The sequence below is a fragment of the Sorex araneus genome, chromosome 1 (assembly GCF_027595985.1).
Source record: "Sorex araneus isolate mSorAra2 chromosome 1, mSorAra2.pri, whole genome shotgun sequence".
Classification (NCBI taxonomy): Eukaryota; Metazoa; Chordata; class Mammalia; order Eulipotyphla; family Soricidae; genus Sorex; species Sorex araneus.
This window is the reverse complement of record NC_073302.1, coordinates 166,380,251-166,398,732: the sequence shown is the minus strand read 5'-3', so window position 1 is coordinate 166,398,732 and position 18,482 is coordinate 166,380,251. Positions and strand designations below refer to the sequence as shown.

Genomic DNA, 18,482 nt, shown 5'->3' with positions numbered 1-18,482 from the left:
ACGACCGATTTCCAAATCTACCACGAATTCCCTTCTAACTCACTGCAACAGTCGCAGGAAGTGCAGACCCAGTAAGATCTGGAAAAGCAGCTTTTCAAAGACATCTGAAGGGCTCAGAAGTGGAGGTAAAGCTACCTCCCCAAGCCCAATCGTGAGGCTCCCGAATGGGAATTTACATCTGTTTCAGTCCTCTTTCTCCACGTGCCCTTCTACCCTTCCCAGCCCCCCCACCCCTTCAATTGCTTCCTCTGTTACCTGCTCTCTAAGTCTTGAGGCTCGGATAAAACTGTGCAGCCGAAAAGCCGGTCGGCAAGGAAGGGGTGCCAGCCGAAGGAGCCTGCACTCGGATGCCGCGGGTCCGTCTGGAGACGCGCGCTCCGCCCTCCACGCGGTCCGGGAGCCGGGCTGCGAATCCCACCGGCTGGCCCCGCCCATTCCTCGGCCGGCCCCGCCCCCCGGGCCGAGGCTTTTTAGCCCTCGGCAGGCGCCGTAGTCGGCCCACCGACTGCGTCCGACCCTTTAGGCGCCGGTTGGGAGCGCGCAAGGGGCGCGCGACGGGTGGGCGGGCCTGGTGCGTCCCTGGCGTCGCGCGGCTCCTCTGCAGTGGGAAAGCCAAGTTAGACAAGAGTTGCCTTCCGCGCTGCCCTGTGCTGCGGCGGCCGCTGCCTTCACGCTCCCGGGCAGGGCTGCGCAGCCTCTGCGGACCCGGCGCGGGGGTGCCCGGCGAGCGCCCCCGGCTCTGCCTCTCGGCGCGCCCCCCCACTACCCCCGGCGCGTGCAGCCCTCCGCACCTCCGCGCCCGGGCAGCTCCGGGGGAGCAGACGAGCAGACCACCCCAGCGCGCGTCGAGCCCGCTCCAGCATGTCTGCGCTCGAGTGGTACGCCCACAAATCCCTGGGCGACGGCATCTTCTGGATCCAGGAACGCTTCTACGAGTCGGGCAACCGCGCCAACATCTGGCTGGTGCGTGGCTCGGAGCAGGACGTGGTGATCGACACGGGGCTGGGCTTGCGCAGCCTCCCCGAGTACCTCTACTCCTCCGGCCTCTTGCAAGACCGCGAGGCCAAGGAGGACGCGGCGGGTCGGCCGCTGCTGGCCGTGGCCACCCACGTGCACTTCGACCACGCCGGAGGCCTCTACCAGTTCGACCGGGTGGCCGTGCACCACGCCGAGGCCGAGGCGCTGGCTCGCGGGGACAACTTTGAGACCGTGACCTGGCTGTCCGACAGTGAGGTGGTGCGGGCGCCCAGCCCGGGCTGGAGGGCCAGGCAGTTCCGAGTGCAGGCGGTGCAGCCCACCCTCATCCTGCAGGATGGTAATGGGCCCTGGCGGGCGCTCGCTTCTCTTCGTTCCGGGAAGGGCTTGGGGAGAAGCTGGCCGAGGGATGCATGTGGCAGACGTGCCTAGCTGCGCAGTGCGGGGGGGTATTTTGTCCCCGCAGCAAAGCACCGCTGTCGCGCCCTGCTCGGAGTGAGAGCCCACCCGAGCGGAGCCCAGGCCCACGCAGCCGTGGCGACTGAGACCTGCCCTGGCACCGCGCGGGTCGCCGAGCGCCGGGGACCGCCGGCCCCACCCCCGAGTCAGTTTCCAGTGGCGGAGCCCGTAGTAACGCTACAGACTCGCTAGCAGCAGGCTGACACAGTTCCAGCCGCATTTGTAGTTAAAGAAAAAAAAAAAAAAACCTTTAAAGAAACCGCCTCGCTTTAGAGTGCGAGTCATGGTCGGTGCTTTGGAGAACTGCCGGCTTCATCAGACCAACAGTGGTGACCCCCGGCTCGGGGCAGTTCCCCACCTGTAGATTTGCAAAGCCATCGGGAGCAGTGGTTCCCATCAGCCCAGGCATCCCCGCCTTCTCGCTGAGAGTCTGTTCTTGATGTGGCCTCACCGAGAAAAACCCACGGGTGAATAATAAAATGTAGAATATGGTTCATTCTTACATGATGTCAGATTTACTGGTCTGGCCTGGTGAAAAATATTAATAAGGAGCTTATTTCTGGTGACAGTGAAGTACGTGGATGAACGTACCAGCAGCCCTGGGGCCTTTCTTGCCATGTAATAGGGTGGAGTTTCAGCGAGAAACTAATGAAATAAAATAAAAATAGCCCTTCCCTAGCCCCATACCAGCGCTTTTATTTAACTGAACCAATTAGACACATCAATATGTTTGTGTGTTTCCTTTATTAGAATATTTTGTTGATTTAATTTTATCCTCTACACAGTAGGAATGAGGTTACCCAACCCCAATAAAATGATTTTTCTGGAATATTCAGCAAGATAACTCAAAAGCTAGGATTTAAATCTAGGCACAATGAACCAAAACATATCCATAAATAAATAATGCCTAGTAGATGTGGTGACTCCAATTGCCCTTCTCTCCATCTTGAAGCCATTTTAAATGACTATTAGAACGTTCTTGTAAGAGGTGGAAAATCCTAGTAGTCAGATGTAATTATTATGTTACTGACCAATATGACAATAAAACATTTTAGAAAAATCTGCTTATCCCACAAATGCTGTAGATATTGATCATTTCAGATACAAAAAATATTGTGATATTATGTATGTCATATCTCACACCGGAAGTCATTCAAGTTTTAAACCTAAAGATAAAAAAAAGATGATTTACATAGTTTACATCATTTGACCATTTAGAAGAAAAGTACACCGTTTTATTTCTTGATAAAATTAATATTTTGTAAGAGTTAGGATTTCCATGTAACCAATAGGTATGGAGACCAAATTCTGGCACTTACACATTACAAAAACACCTTTGCATTAATGTTTAAATATATATTTAAATTATGTAAATAACTACTTTAGCTCCTGCACCAGCAACAGAAAGTAGTGGTGAAAGAATGATAGGATCTTTCATTTTATAGGTGTGGACTCCAAGCATCTCTGCAGGTCATGGTCTGAGGGCACAGAGCCAATTTTGCTGGAAGCCAGGACTGGAAGTCAGGCTTCCTAACTCCCCTTTGATAGTAGATTTCTAGCATTTTGCAGCCACCAAGAGCTTGAAAGTACCTATATGGTGCCTTTAAGTTTTTGAAGGTGAGAAAGGAAAGCTGAGTATTTACCAAACACTTTGAGGGTGTTAATACTCTCTTAAGTCAAAAGTTGTTTTTCATTAGAACCTGAATGCTTCTTATCTGATCCTCTCTCTTCTCAGGAATATTAATTTCCTGTCTTCTGAACGGTGTGGTCTGCTAACTTGTCATTATAATCCTAATGCCTTGGTAAAAACATAAAATATATTAAAACTCATACACCGTACACACATGAGCAACAGCTCCTGGAAATAGTATCAAGTATCCATTTCAAAGGAGGCTGAAGTCATTTATTTTCCACATTTCATTTAGTGAATTAATGATCATTTGTCAAGCCACAGCGTAAATCCGTGCACTCTACCACTAAACCAAAAGTTGACTTGTTAATGAGGGATAAATAGAACCTGGAAAGAGCATAATTCATTTTTGTTTAGCTTTGGGCTAAAGAGACAGCACAGGCGGGAAGGTGCTTGCCTTTCATACGGCCAGCATGGGTTGGATCCCTGGCAGTCCGTATGTTCCCTGGGCTCACCAATAGTGGTCCCTGAGCACAGAGCCTGCAGTAAGCCCTGAGCACCATCAGGTATGGCTCACAAACCAAAACCCAAAACCCTAAAACCTGTTGTGTTCATCTTTATAGAAAACCAACCTACCCAACTAATAATATTGTGTCCTCGTTAAAGAACAACAACATAGAGCTGGAGCGATAGCACAGTGGGTAGGGCATTTGCCTTGCATGATTCCCAGCATCTCATATGGTCCCCTGAGCACTGCCAGGAGTAATTCCTGAGTGCAGAGCCAGGAGTAACCCCTGAGCATTGCTAGGTGTGACTCAAGCAAATATATATATATATATGTATATATAATATATATATGATTGATACAGTATATTGTTCTTAAATGACACATTTATATTGCCTATTTTTCCAACTATTTAAGAGATAAGCAAGACAGATATTCTGGCCTCTTAAGACACTTTGAAATGGCTTTTATAGAGCCACCAGGATATTAGTTATTTCAGATGAAATTAAATTTGAGGGGAAGATAATAAGAATAGATTTGTAATTTGTATATACTAAAATATAGAACATTGAACCCACAAGCCCTACTAAAACTATTGTAATAGGATTATAGTTAGTCTGTATAAGTATGAATCTTGGCTGAGGTATTATACCCTGTAAGAGTGGTTACTTAGCAAGTTAGTCCTATACCAGCAATATGAAAGCAAAAACCATCGAAGTTTGCATTGCAGGCACTTTAAAAGGCTCAGGAATTAGCAGTAGCTTTTTTTTTTTTTTTTTAGTGGGGGAAAAGGGTACTGCAATAAAAAATTGGTTGAAAGCCATTTAAGAAACTGTTAAGACTCTAAAATTCTATTCTCTAAGGGAACACCTCTCTCACAGATAACTAATTTGTTTTCTGGGAAGAGTGAAACGTGGGGTTTTATGATTGAGGGATGCTAAGAACTATTGAAGTGAAAATAAGTAATAGGTATTGTGTGTATACATATATAGTTTATATATTACATATGTATTATACATTGTATTATATGATATATATGACACATAGATGATATATGGTATATATTGTATTATATATACTTACATAAAATAAGAACTGTTAACTGAAAATAAGCATTGTGTATACATATACATATATAGTTTATATATTACATATATATCTATTAATGAAAGAAATGTAGAAGTATGTTTATATATGTATGTTTGTAAGTATACAAAACTGTAGTGTTATATGTATATTTATATGTATATATGTATATTTGTGTACTTACACCAAATATATATATATATATACACATAAAACCACAGTGCTGAGTTAATATTTTCTTTGACAAATACTATTTTATTTCTGAGTGCCATTGAAATTAGTTTTAATTTAAAATGTTTAGTTTATATAATATAGTCACAGTAGTATTAAGTTTTATGAAACTGATGTGTGAAGAATCTGCACACCGTCACCAATCAGGTCCCACTGCACCCAACACTGTCCTGGGGTCAGCTCTGCTCCCGTCTCTATGACTCCGCCCCTGACTCTGCTCTTCCTTAGTGAGTTTCTAATCCACGACCAATGGTCACACCATAAATTTTAAGTAACTTTATCCTGTGTGCCACACGACACACAACCCACATTTTTAGCAGTCAAGCCAGTTTTAATTATTTTTTAGTAATAATTTCAAGAAAAGGTATTTTACCACCTTATGAACAGTGTCCAATACACATAATATGCGTATGATCTTGACATATTGTTGGATCCAGTTTACTAAAATATTGTTGAGGATCTTTGCATCTGTCTTCATCAGGATGTAGGTCTATAGTTTTACTTTTTCATGAAATCTCTGTTTTCGTGTCAGGATGATGTTTGTCTCATAGGAGCTGTTGGGGAGAATTCCTGTTTCTTCAGATTTCTGAAAGACCTTGAAAAGGACGAGGAGTAGGTCTACTTTAAAGGTTTGGAAGAATCCACTAGTGAACCTTTCTGGGCTAGGGCTTTTGCTTGAGACAAGACATAGATCAGAAATTAAGCACAGTAACTCAGAGCAACAACAGTAGCATTGTATTGTGTTGTGCACAATCTCCTCAAGCCTGAATTCCAGCAGGGTGGAAAGAATGGGGAAAAATATATTATTCACTAGAACATCATTCATAAACTGCATTACCAGGATGCTAGTGCTGAAACTTCTGTGGTCAAGTAAGTTTGTGAAATTGTCAACCACAACTCCCTAATGCATATATCCACAATGTACATTAGCATAAAAATCTCTTAAGAAGTCTGCAAAATTTTCTTTGGTGCAGGAGTTTCTAAATTTATTTGACCGCAGATTCTCCTTTTCTATGTACCAAAGCGACCCATGGAAATAACTTTCTGCAACAATCACTTGGACACACATTCATCTAACAAACACTAAAGACAAAGGCCCCATATTCATTCATCCTTAAGAAACAGGCATTTGTGGGATAACAAACATCAAGTGTCATCCTGCCCAACCTCATTGAAACCATTTGATGTCCTCTTCCTAGTGTTGAAGTCAAGGGTACAACTTATTTATCTGCAAACTCTGTTTTCATTTGCAGGGGATGTGATCAACCTTGGGGACCGGCAGCTCACTGTCATGCACATGCCTGGACACTCCAGGGGCAGCATTTGCTTACATGACAAAGACCGGAAGATTCTCTTCAGTGGAGATGTTGTGTATGATGGCTCTCTAATTGACTGGCTCCCCTACAGCAGGATAAACGACTATGTTGGAACCTGTGAGAGGTTGATAGAATTAGTAGACAGAGGTCTTGTTGAGAAGGTGCTTCCCGGGCACTTCAATACCTTTGGTGCTGAAAGGCTTTTCCGGTTGGCTTCTAACTATATTTCAAAAGCTGGGATATGTCACAAAGTCTCTACTTTTGCCGTGCGATCTCTTGCAAGTTTAGCTCTTCGCGTGACAAATTCTAGGACCTCGCCCTAGGATCTCTGTGATAATCTATTTTGCTTCAGTCAGTTAATCAAATTCATTTGTGCTGTTTAAAATGATTCCTTGTGAGCATCTCAACAAGTGCTTTTATTCCACTCTCGTATTTTAGGGGGAAAAAAAGATTGAGAACGAATAAGCCAAAAATAGAAGGTCTTAGTTTATATATATTTTTTCTTCCAAATAGGGAACCTCATCAAAACCTTATTATTTGCCAAAGTTGTCATCTTGTATCATTTGCTCTAGAAATGATGTAAAAGTTGGTCAAAAGGGGAAGCAAGCAGGTGTTTTACAGTAAGAGCAATTGTCCTTGCTTCACATTTGTCAATTTCCTAGATGACACTGGTAAATCACACATAGTTATATGTTTATACTCCAAAGTTGGTATTTTTAAGTATATTATTTAAGAATGAAGGTTTTGAGGTTTAAACTACAATAAAACTCAATACAAGAATATAAACAGACATTTAAAATGAGCAAAAATGTTCTATTGTTATGGTATTGCACTTTTTATGCCTAATTTTATTCTTAATATTATAGCATTGTTGTGTAATTTTACTTACAAAAAGTACAGTGTTTTGTTATATTGCAAAGCTTTATAAATTGCAGAGTGCATCAGTAAAAGTTACTATATCTTGTTATTATGTAAGTGTAATATTTTCATTACAGTCATAAAAGTGAAATTCAAATGTCAGTAACTTAATTATAAATTGTCAGATTCCTTAAAAGGACACTGTCAGGCAAACCTGAAAATATACACATTCCAAATAATTTTTTATTATATCCTATTTTAATATCAACAGCTATAATAAGCAGCTTTTCTTATTTAATAGCTTCATTCATTATGTCATTTTGTAGTATCAAAACAACTGTAATGATCTACAACATCCTGTTATAAACTGTTCTTTTAACATGCAGAAGGCTTTTCAGATTAATTTCAAAATGAGCAGTTGACATTGACTTCAAGCAAGTCACCTTTTTTATCCTGATTCACAACACCTGTTCTTGTTCAGTATTCTTTGTCTTGAATGAAAAGAGGTCTACATTTGTAAAGTTATAGGAAAGGTGATCCTGCTGTTCAGTAAAATGTTTTGCTTTGGTGCTCTTAATAATTTACTACAAAGCCTTTTGAAATATTTCATAAAGGTTTTTAAAAGTTATTTTAAAGTCTTTTTATTATTGACATTTCTAAACTGAGATATCTTTGGAAATCAGATTTTTTATTAGGAAGACCCAGCTAAATTGCATTTCTTAAAAATTATGGAATTTCTTCTACCTTATACTTAACTAGGTTCTTCTATTCATTCAGTATATACTATTCATTCATTACATACACACATATACACATGCATGCATTAAGTCACACACACATACATGCACAGCATTGTACTGAACACTGTAGAAGTCAGAGATTATATCCTAGCTGGAAGTACAAGGCAAACAAAATATCAGTAATAATAAATACAGGTTGACAATACAAATTATACATGTCAGGGACATAAATGGTGGTGTAAAGTTTGGTTACTGAAAAGTTCCTGAAGGAGGAGTTTTTCATCAAATATACCAGGATGATTTGTAAGCTGGCTAGTAAGATCCAGGATAGGTGTGGAATCATTTGTCTTGAGCAGATTATTCCTTGTGACAATTTAAATTTTTCAGGTATCTTAGATCTTCCAGATATCAAGTAGTTAGCAGGAAAAAACCTGTGTTTGTGATTGTATGTAAACTGTACTGCACATGCCACCACATGTACCTTTACTTAAATTTGACAAAGAGGTCATGATTGTTTAAATGTAAAATATCACGGGAATTTCTCTGTGATTGTTATTTAAGGCAGTGTATTCCAACTGATAGTGCACCATCAAGAATACAAATTTGGTTCAGGGCAACCACAAATAATCACATAATGAGCCTTAAATATAGTCATTATTTTTATATCAGTAGCACAAAGGAAAAAAAACTACAACCAAAAGTCCTTAACCATTGGTCATTTTGTCATGCTTTAGGAGTTTGCTGTTTTAATCAGGGTATAGAAGAGACTGATTTTTATTAGGAAATATTTAAACTTTATGTAGGGTTTCCTTAAAATGTGATTTTTCAAAACACATTGACTTTTATTTTTTAATTTCCAGTTTTCCCTCAGCTTTTCAAATTGTACCAAAACATAAGACTATACTATATTTTGCTATGGCTACTATGCGAATAAGTCATGGAAAGGATCTATTAGTTAGCGCCCATGCTATGCATTCTAAAATATACATTCTTTAATCCTGGCCTCAGTGCCAAGAAAAATATTGATGAACCTCACACAATATGACTGTGGACAAAGCTGGTAATTGAACGCAAACCGTCTGCCTCCCCAACCGTGCTCTTCCTCTTATTCTTGCACAAGAACACAAAATTGGCAAAGTGTATTTCTACTTTCCAAGATGCCACATGTGCCAAGAATAACTCAAAAGATTTTAAAGCATAATAGCATATTTTACAAAATAGCTTTAAGAAAATATATTTTCACCCTGACAGTGACCCTTGTTGTAATTTATAGTTTGGGGAAATAATAGTATTTGAGTATAATTCATAGTTGTCAAACGTTGTTGAACATTTAAAAATATCATTATATGATTAATAATGGAATCGTTGGGAATTCTTTTTCTTTATTTGGCATTTACTTTTAACTGAGAAGCCTAAAATGAAAACTTTGTATGTTATCTTGATATAATGGTTATGTGTAGTTGTTTGTACATGGATAGTAATATGAATGTGACATGCACAGATTGTCCTGTTACAGTTTTTAGATAAATGTAAACATTTGTGTGGATTATTAAAGTGGATGTTTTATTTCAATCTATCAGGTGCTTTTTTATAATATTAGTAACTTCTTCAATCTCTTACAAGGATATTTCATATATAAATTACACTTTTTGAGATGCCTTCAGTAAATTCATGATTCTTTATTCAAAATAGAATCCTGAAACCCCCAAATGCTCTCTAGGCCCTTACTAGTTAAATAAATACGGCATTTCTAGTCAGTGCATAGAAGATGAACATTTCAGGGCTGGAGAATCAGTGCAGTAAGCAGCACTTGTCTTTCAAGTGGTTGGCCCGGCTTTGATCTCTGGCATCAAGCCTCACCAGGAGTTATTCCTAAGCACAGAGCCAAGAGTAAGCCCTGAGCACCACTGGGTGTTGCCCCACAACAAAAACAAAAAAATGAGGTTTTTTGGTAACAAGATGTACTAGTCCATATATATGTTATATATATATATATGTATATATATACACACTCTCTGTGTAAATAATATATTTACTAATTATTGATGTGGGGGAAAAGCTACTTCCCAACCAAAAAAAAATGATCCAAAACAAATGTGAAAAACAAACACATGTATACTAAATGAAAAACTGCCTTTAAGATATTAGAAAAAAAAATCAAAATATGTACATTTAAATATCTTAGAATACAAGTATTTGGAGGAGTTTCCTTAGAATACAAGTATTTGGAGGAGTTTCCTGTTTTGAAGCAAACTATAGTCTGCAGTATTTGTATATGACTCAATGACATTTTTTATTTAAAAAATGATTTTTATTATACAAGTTGTAAATATTCTAATTTAACTTTTAACTTCCTCTGTGACATTTCCCCTATCCTCTTAGGTTTGTGTCTGGGCCTGTGAATTAAAATTACAAAAGATATTAATAGGAGCGACACATACCAGTTATATTTGATATTACTGTTATTACATGTCCATGAGAACTATGCAAGAAACCAGTTTATTTGAGAATTTGTGTACCATTTTAGGGATAAATAAATGAAGACAGGACAGAACAAGACTAAAAAGGGATTTGGACAGGATTGATGAGAGTGACTTGGAAATATATGGAGGATACTAATGAAAAATCAGGGTTATTGGAATAGATTTGCTTAAACAAATTGATCTTACTGTTATCTCCAGTCATAGCAGTCTTCTTCATTTCTTTTTTTTTTTTTAGTTTTATTTTATTAAATCACCGTGTGGAAGATTACAATGCTTTCGGGCTTAGGTCTCAGTTATACAATGCTGAAACAACCACCCCTTCACCAGTGCCCATATACCACCACCAAAAAAAAAAAAAAAAAAACCCACACAGTACACCTCCCATCCCGCCCCCCACCCCCTACCTTGTAACTGATAAGTTTCATTTTACATTCTGTTTACTTTGGTTACATTCAATATTTCAACACAAACCTCACTATTGTTGCTAGGAGTACCCCACGAGATTCAGACCTACTGTGAAGACAAATAAGTTTTGAATTTCTGTACTTTAACAAGAAGTCCAGGGAGATTTCTTCCAGATATTAGATAATTGCAGGCTTGAAAACCCAATCTGTGGTCGTCTTAATATGGCGGCCACCGCACCCTTCATCCCCAGAGAGAAAGAGGCAAGAGAGAGAAATACCTTTCCCCTCCCGGGCGGGCACGGGGCCGAGGCTTAGTTCTCAGGCCGGAGACATTCTGCGAGGAGTTGCTCACACCGAAAGAGGTTTTGCTGGGTCTGGATTCACGCTTGTACAGCTGCGGAGAGGCCGCACATGCGTGCGGCCCCCGGGATCACATCTCGGCAGTCAGCAGTCTTCTTCATTTCTAAGTATGAAATAAGTATGAAAAGAATTCCCTCTTTCCTTCCCTCCCTCCCACCCTTCTTGTCAGCTTGGATGGGAAAAAATATACTTTGTATTTTTGTTCCTAGTAGCTAAATGCAATTTCTACACTATCCAACTCCAACAAGTTATATTGGTTCAAACTTCAGTGCTGAATTGAAATTTGGTTTGAGTACTTCTCACTAGCTCCGCCACTGTTACTACAATCCCACCTGTCTGAACCAAGTATTGCTTGGATTATTGTCACTTGTCACTTGTCATCCCGTTGATCTTTGATTTGCTCGAGTGGGTGCCAGTAACGTCTCCATCTGTCCCTGTCTCGTGCTGGTGTAGCCCAGTGGCATCTGCTCGCTCCAGGGACATGAAGAACCTCAAACTGCTTGTCAGGATTATTACAATAATTAAATCTAACTGGGCTTGGGCGTGTGGCCCAGCAGAGAGCATGTGTTTGCGTGTATATGGTGGGTTGTTTCCCCAGCACAACAGCCAACTCCACCGCCACCTCCCAGTGAGTCTCCTGCCTTTGGCCTTGGCTCCTTAGAAGGTGTCCAGAGCGGCCTTTTAATATGCATAAGGCACATTTAGTGTGCAGGTGCATGCCCTGCCTGTGTGAAGTCTTGGGTTTAAGCCCCAGAAGCAAAATAAATAAATGAAACATGAAATACTCCCTTCAATGTCAAAAAACTTTTATCATTTCAAGAAAAGCGTAAATCTAATGATGCTCCCTATTTTTATAATACCAGTTACCTCTTTACAACTATGATCTTCTCTATCATTGTCCCAATTTACTCAATGTATGTCCTATTTGACTTCTTGCTGTCAGAACAGGAGGGACATGTTTAAGGGAGTTTCTCAGTCGTATATCATCTAATGACTGAGGAACAACCCATCAGAAGGCTATACTAGGCCAATCTTTCCTCTAGGCCGAATAATGAGAATAATGAGAATATTCAATAATGAGAATATTCCAAGTGATTGACCTCTTTGGGGAAGGAACAACCAGCAGTGTTCAGGTCTTACTCCTGGCTCTGTGCTCAGAGATCAGTCCTGGCAGTGGTCAGGGTTCCATATGTGGTGCCGAACATCAAACTGGGACCAACCGCATGCAAAACTCATACTTTACCCTCTGTACTGACCCACTGGCTAGCTACAACTGATAACATAATTTAGGTTGCCTCACAGAATAGCAAGAAAAAGTGATCATTGGTAATGGGTAATGATGAGAAGAGTTGTATAATAACTCCAACTGATCATATTGACAGTTCACACACACACACACACACACACACACACATATATATATATATATATACATATATATATATATTTGCATTTTTGGTTCACATCTGGCAGATGCTAAGGGGTTATTCCTGGCTCTACATTCAGGAATTACTCCTGGCAGTGCTTGGGGGACCATATGGGATGCTAGGGATCCAACTCTGTTATCCATGCAAGGCAAACGCCCTACCCGCTATACTATCGCTCCAGCCCCTCTGCCACATAATTAACTTTGATTTCCCACCTCTCACAGATGCCTAGAATATGAGAGTTATCATGTGCCTTTCCTACTAAAATACCATCATCTTCATGATGGTTCTCAAGTGTGTCTTTTATTTTTCATCTTTTTATTCTGCTTATTTCTGGGTTCTATCATCTTGTGCATGGATTACTGCTTGCTTCCTAGAATCTCTCTAATCCTGGGCAGTAACAGCTCCAAATCATTTAATATTTATACATGTATTTACTCATGGTTTTAAACAAATATTCAACGAAGTGTGCTGCAAGAGGGAGAGAAGCTAGTTGTTTATTCTTTTATACTACAGGTTCATATCAAAATAACAGCAATAATCAAATTTGGTTATCTGTAACAGAATTCGTCACACATTTGGCATTATTAGATAGATTTGCAGTTCTACTTACCAGTAAACACTTGGGGGAAAAGATGTTTAAAAAAGGGAGGGGGCCGAGCCATACTACAGAGGGCAGGGTGTTTGTTCTTACACAAACAGCTGACCCAGGTTTGATCCCTGGCACCCATATGGTCCCATGAGCACCGCCAGGAGTAATTTCTGAGTGGAGAGCCAAGAATAACCCCTGGGCGTTGCCAGGTGTGACCCAAAGAGATGGGCGAAAAAAATTCAAAAACCAATGTGAAGAAGAAACTTCAAGTACTTTTCAGAACTTTTTGTTAAGTATCTCGTGTCAGAATTACTTCAATTCTACCTACATCCAAAATTGTGTGTCCAGAACTTGAAACGCAAAGAATCCGCAGAGAAAATGAGATTATTTATCACAATTAAAAAAACAAAACAAAACAGAGGGCTGGAGGGATAGCACAGCGGGTAGGGTGCTTGCCTTGCACGCGGCCGAGCCGGGTTCGATTCCCAGCATCCCATATGGTCCCCTGAGCACCGCCAGGAATGATTCCTGAGTGCAGAGCCGGGAGTAACCCCTAAGCATTGCCAGGTATGACCCAAAAAGCAAAAAGCCAAACAGCAAGATCAGTTCTGGTAGCAGAACCGAAGGGGGCTCCTTCCTGGCTACTCCGAAGCCAGGAGGCCTTGGGCCAGGTGCACCGGGAACTCTTCTCCGAAGACTTCTGAGAGGCGGGCGAGCCACATCCAGCTGCTGTTCGTATCACCTGACAGCAGTGCCGAGACTGAGGTGAAACATCTCAGAGCTAAAGGCCCTTTGTGAAAATCCATCACACAGCTGCCTTCTGGAAAAGTTAAGCATTTGATTTTCGAACTTGAACACCCCCAAGTGTTCTGCACTGTAATTCATTTCAGTTCTTCTTTTCCACAGAGCCACCCTCAGTGCTGCCAGGGAAGGGGAGTTGAGGGACACTCGGATGAGATGACTCCCGGCTCCCGTGGGCCCCTAGAGTGTTGCTGGTGCAGTCACGTGGCCCCAGGCCTCAGACTCAGGTCTCGCACGTGGCAGGCGGTGCTCTGTCCTTTGAGCTACATCACCCGCTGTTCAACTACTGAACATTTACAAGATCCATACTCCTGAAAGAAATACTGTAGAAAAATCAGCAAACCCCACTCAGCAGTGCTTACTCCTGGCTCTGAGGCAGTGCTCAGGAGATCGTGTAGGGTCCAGAGAAAGAAAATAGAGATGGAGGTCCGGGAAAATGACAAAGTGCTGTTAGAAACCCAATTCTTCCTTCCATCACCCTTAGTGACGTGGGCACTGCTTGTCTTCAGTGTTTCTAAGTTTACTTGTGGCATCTCTGTGGTCCCTTAAATGAGGCTGCCCTTTACTGTGTGTGTGTGTGTGTGTGTGTGTGTGTGTGTGTGTGTGTGTGTGTGTGGTGAGGACCTCACAGTGGAAGCTTTAGCACCACTGACTCAGTACCTGTCTCAAAGGCTCAGTGGCCGCCCCCGAATCGAACTCGTTTTCTTTCAGGCCTCTCCAGATAAACTGAGTCTGCAGTTACAGTGGAGGGGGGGGGGGACGGTACAAGTTGTTACAGGGGCTGCAGCTAGTTAAGGTAGTCATGATCCATAAGTTTGTGAATTGTTCGGGGTGAAGACGGAAAGCAGGCCTCAGCGATAAGACATGCCCAGTGGCACTCTGGGATCATAGAGTTAACTATTCACTCTCACCTTTACCTCCTCCTTGAAAAATTAAGATGCTACATACACACATGCATGCACAGTGTGCGTTATAAGATAGTCGACATAAAATTACTGGCTACATTGATCTTTTCCTTCGTTATGTTTATTGATTCCTATCAGTACGTTCAGTGCTGGATGGGAGGACAGGGAGGGCAATAAATGTTAAAACTGGTATTTTGATGCCCATGGTTTTCTAAGTTTGGGAAAACTAGTTCCCCAGAGGAATTTCCATATCTGATGATTCCCTGTTGATTCACAGATCTATAATTTCACTTTTTTTTTTCGCTTTTTGGATCACACTAAGTGATGCTCGAGGGTTACTCCTGGCTCTGCACTCAGGAGTTACTCCGGGCAGTGCTCGGGGAACATATGGGATGCTGAGAATTGAACCCGGGTCAGCCGTGTGCAAGGCAAACACCCTACCCTCTGTGCTGTCACTCCAGCCCCCAATTTCACTTTCTTATTGTTCACCTGCCCTCATGCCAGGCTGTCTTCACCGGAGCCCCCTCGGAGGGGGGCAGGTTGAGTTTCCCTCCCCACCCCAAGCAGAGCCCTGGCAGCCGAAAACCTCCGGAACCCAGCCACAGCCATGCTCAAGACCACTCTCTGAATGCTCGGACGAGCCTCACCCATGAAGGAACCGACAGAGGAACCCAGGTATGTGGGACCCGTGGCTCAGCTCTCCAAGCCTGCTCGGATTTTAACTGGGCCTTTTGCACCCAGGTCCCCTGTTTTCCAGTAGCTTGGCAGTCACACCCACAAACTGCCCCTGGTGCCATATAATCTCATCAACAGCCAAAATCCAGAGACTATAAAACAAAGCTCCTGGAAGAGAGAGACGCAGAATCTCAAATAGTAGAGCCTGGCAAGCTACCCATGGTGTATTTGATATGCCCAAAACAGTAACAATAATGAGCCTCATTCCCCTGACCCTAAATGTGACAGGGATGAATGGAGACATTACTGGCACCCACTTGAGCAAAATGATGAGCAACAGAATGACAGTGATACAGTGATAATGTTCACCTACTCATTCCTGCTACTCAATTTTTGCCTCTACTTCTTTAATCACACTCATGCTTCTTAGAATTTACCTCTACAATAGATTTTGAATGGCAGAGGAAGTCTACAAAACTCTCTTGGAGAATTTTTTAGCAAGAAGCAAAAATTTTTCAGCTATATTTTTGCAGGGGGGGCAGGGGGTAGGAACACCCAGCAGTGCTCATGACTTACTCCTAACTATGCTCAGGGAACACTCCTGGTGGTGCAGGGTGACCTTATGTGGTACCAGGGATCAAATCCAGGACCACCACATGCAAGACAAGCTCTTTACCCATTGTACTCTCTCTCTGGCCCCAAACTGGTCAAATTTAAACTGGGAGTGTTAATGTTAAAAGACAACATTTTAATTTTTATTATTTATTTGTTTATTTAGCTTTTGGGGTCAAACGTGGCGATAAACAGGGGTTACTCCTGGCTCTGCACTCAGGAATTACTCCTGGCGGTGCTCAGGGTGAAGCAAGCATATGGGATGCTGGGAATTGAACCCGGGTTAGCTGTGTGCAAGGCAAAAGCCCTACCCCCTGTGCTATTGCTCCGGCACCAAAGGACAATATTTTTTAAAAATTAGAATAATACATGTTATAGTTTGGTTTCCTTCTTTTAAAAAAATCTGAAAATCTCGCATTTGAATATTTGCACTTCAATATAGCACTAATTTCTGGGCCTGAACAATAATCTTTTTAAGAGAAGATTTAATTTTTCCCATTTGTTACATTTCTCTGATTTGATGCTGTATTATGATGATATCCAGACTTCTTCACTCATATAAAAATCTGCCTTATCCATATTTGTAAATCTCTACTATGTTCTCTAATTTTTTCCAAATCTAAATTACGGAACAATTGAGACATAGCTCAGATCTGAAAGTATTTTGTGGCAATATTTAACAGTGAGTGAAGTAATTTTCATTCTTTTTACTAGAGCCATATTTTTTCTGACAAAGTAGATGTCTCCTGAGATATATTCCTAGAGCTAAAGAACACCACTGTCCATTTAATTTATTTCAGAACTTAATAACAGGGTTCCTAATTTGATCATTGGACCTGGTCACCATTTGCAAAGGGAAACCAGTGCAAAAACCGCCCCCTTGTGGTTTGGTTTAATATTGCATTACATGGAATATGATTCTGCAATAACATTGCTTTTCCCATCAACACTATTTTTTAAATTTTTGTTATAAAAAAACTGTTCACTGCAAGAAAATGGGCAAAGAATACGACTGAATTTAACAGCCCTTTACAAATTATACAATTTTAAGTGTATGGATCTTTGATTTTCTTTTTTTTTTTTTTTTATTTTATAATTTTATTTTATTGAATCACCGTGAAAAAAAAACACAAAGCTTTCAGGTTTAAGTCTCAGTCATATAATGATTAAACCCCCATCCCTTCACCAGTGCACATGTTCCACCACCAAGAACTCCAATATACCCCCCTCCCACCCACCCCATACCTAAGTAGCTAATGATCTTTACTTTATTTTCTCTATACTTTGAATACATTCAATATTTTAATACAGAACTCACTATTATTGTCTGGAATTTTCCCCCAACAATCAGGCCTGCTGAAAAGGCATCATCTAATAATTTCTTTTCTTTTTTTTTTTTTTTATTAATAGTTTATTTTTAATTAGTGAGTCAACTTGATTTTCTATTGAGGGAGACATCTTTCATTTTTACACAGTAGAAATTCCTGATAATATGAATTTTTAAAAAATTTCCTTTAAGCTGGTTGAGTACAGTATTTTATATGTACTCATTTTAAATTTACATAAAACTAGAACACTTTTTTCTCTTTGAACATTGCATTTTAGCAGTTAAATAGTTAATACCTTATTGTATTATTTCAATAACTAATTTTTAAAAGGCAAGTTATTAAATATATAAACCCAAACTGTACAAAGATACTTGTAGTGATCTTGAGGCAAAAAGAACATTTGGGTACATTACAGATTTTTTTTAAAGAATTTTATTTTATTGAATCACCATATGGAAAATTACAATGCTTTCAGGCTTAAGTCTCAGTTACACAATGCCGAAACAAACATCCCTTCACCAGTGCCCATATCCCACCACCAAAAAAAAAAAACCAACCAAAAAAACAAACAAATAAACACAGTACACCTCCCATCCCGCTCCCCACCCGCCCCCCCCCCCCAACAGCCATGTAACTGATAAATTTCACTTTACTTTCTACTTACTTTGGCTGCATTCAATATTTCAACACAAACCTCACTATTATTGTCAGGAGTATCCCACTAGAGTCAGACCTGTTGTGAAGAGATATGAGGTTTTGGATTTCTGTACTTTAGCAACTAAGTCCAGGGAGATTTCTTCCAGATATTAGATCATTGCAAGCTTGTAAACCCCATCTGTGGTCGTCATAATATGGCGGTCACCATGCCCTTCACCCCCAGCAAGCAAGAGGCGAGAGAGAGAAATACCTTTCCCCTCCTGGGCGGGCATCGGGCCTCGGCTTAGTTGTCAGTCTGGAGACATTCTGCGAGGAGCTGCCCATGCCGAAAAATTTAGCTGGCGTCTGGAGTCACACTCGTGCAGCCGAGGAGAGGCCACACACATGTGCGGCCCCGGGATCACATCTTGTCAGCAGGACATCACAGATTTTGAATAC

At 41.1% G+C, this 18,482-nt stretch overlaps 2 protein-coding genes across 4 annotated transcripts in view; one reads left to right on the top strand and one right to left on the bottom strand.

Moving 5' to 3' along the window:
- POLR3G (RNA polymerase III subunit G) overlaps positions 1 to 915 on the bottom strand; it is a 41,953-nt gene extending 41,038 nt beyond the window's left edge. For 2 of the 3 annotated variants that reach the window (XM_004613076.3, XM_055122029.1), the window contains exon 1: positions 792 to 915. The gene's annotated coding sequence lies outside the window, so the exon portion shown is untranslated. Of the gene's footprint in view, positions 1 to 255; positions 380 to 791 lie in introns of those variants that run through there. The other variant, XM_055122020.1, reaches the window with a different exon arrangement.
- On the top strand, positions 552 to 9,372 carry MBLAC2 (metallo-beta-lactamase domain containing 2). The gene is made up of 2 exons (XM_004613075.2): positions 552 to 1,315; positions 6,140 to 9,372. The coding sequence occupies exons 1-2, from the start codon at positions 862 to 864 to the stop codon at positions 6,523 to 6,525; spliced, it is 840 nt and encodes a 279-aa protein (XP_004613132.1). The 5' UTR covers positions 552 to 861; the 3' UTR covers positions 6,526 to 9,372.
- The last annotated feature ends 9,110 nt before the right edge of the window (positions 9,373 to 18,482 follow it).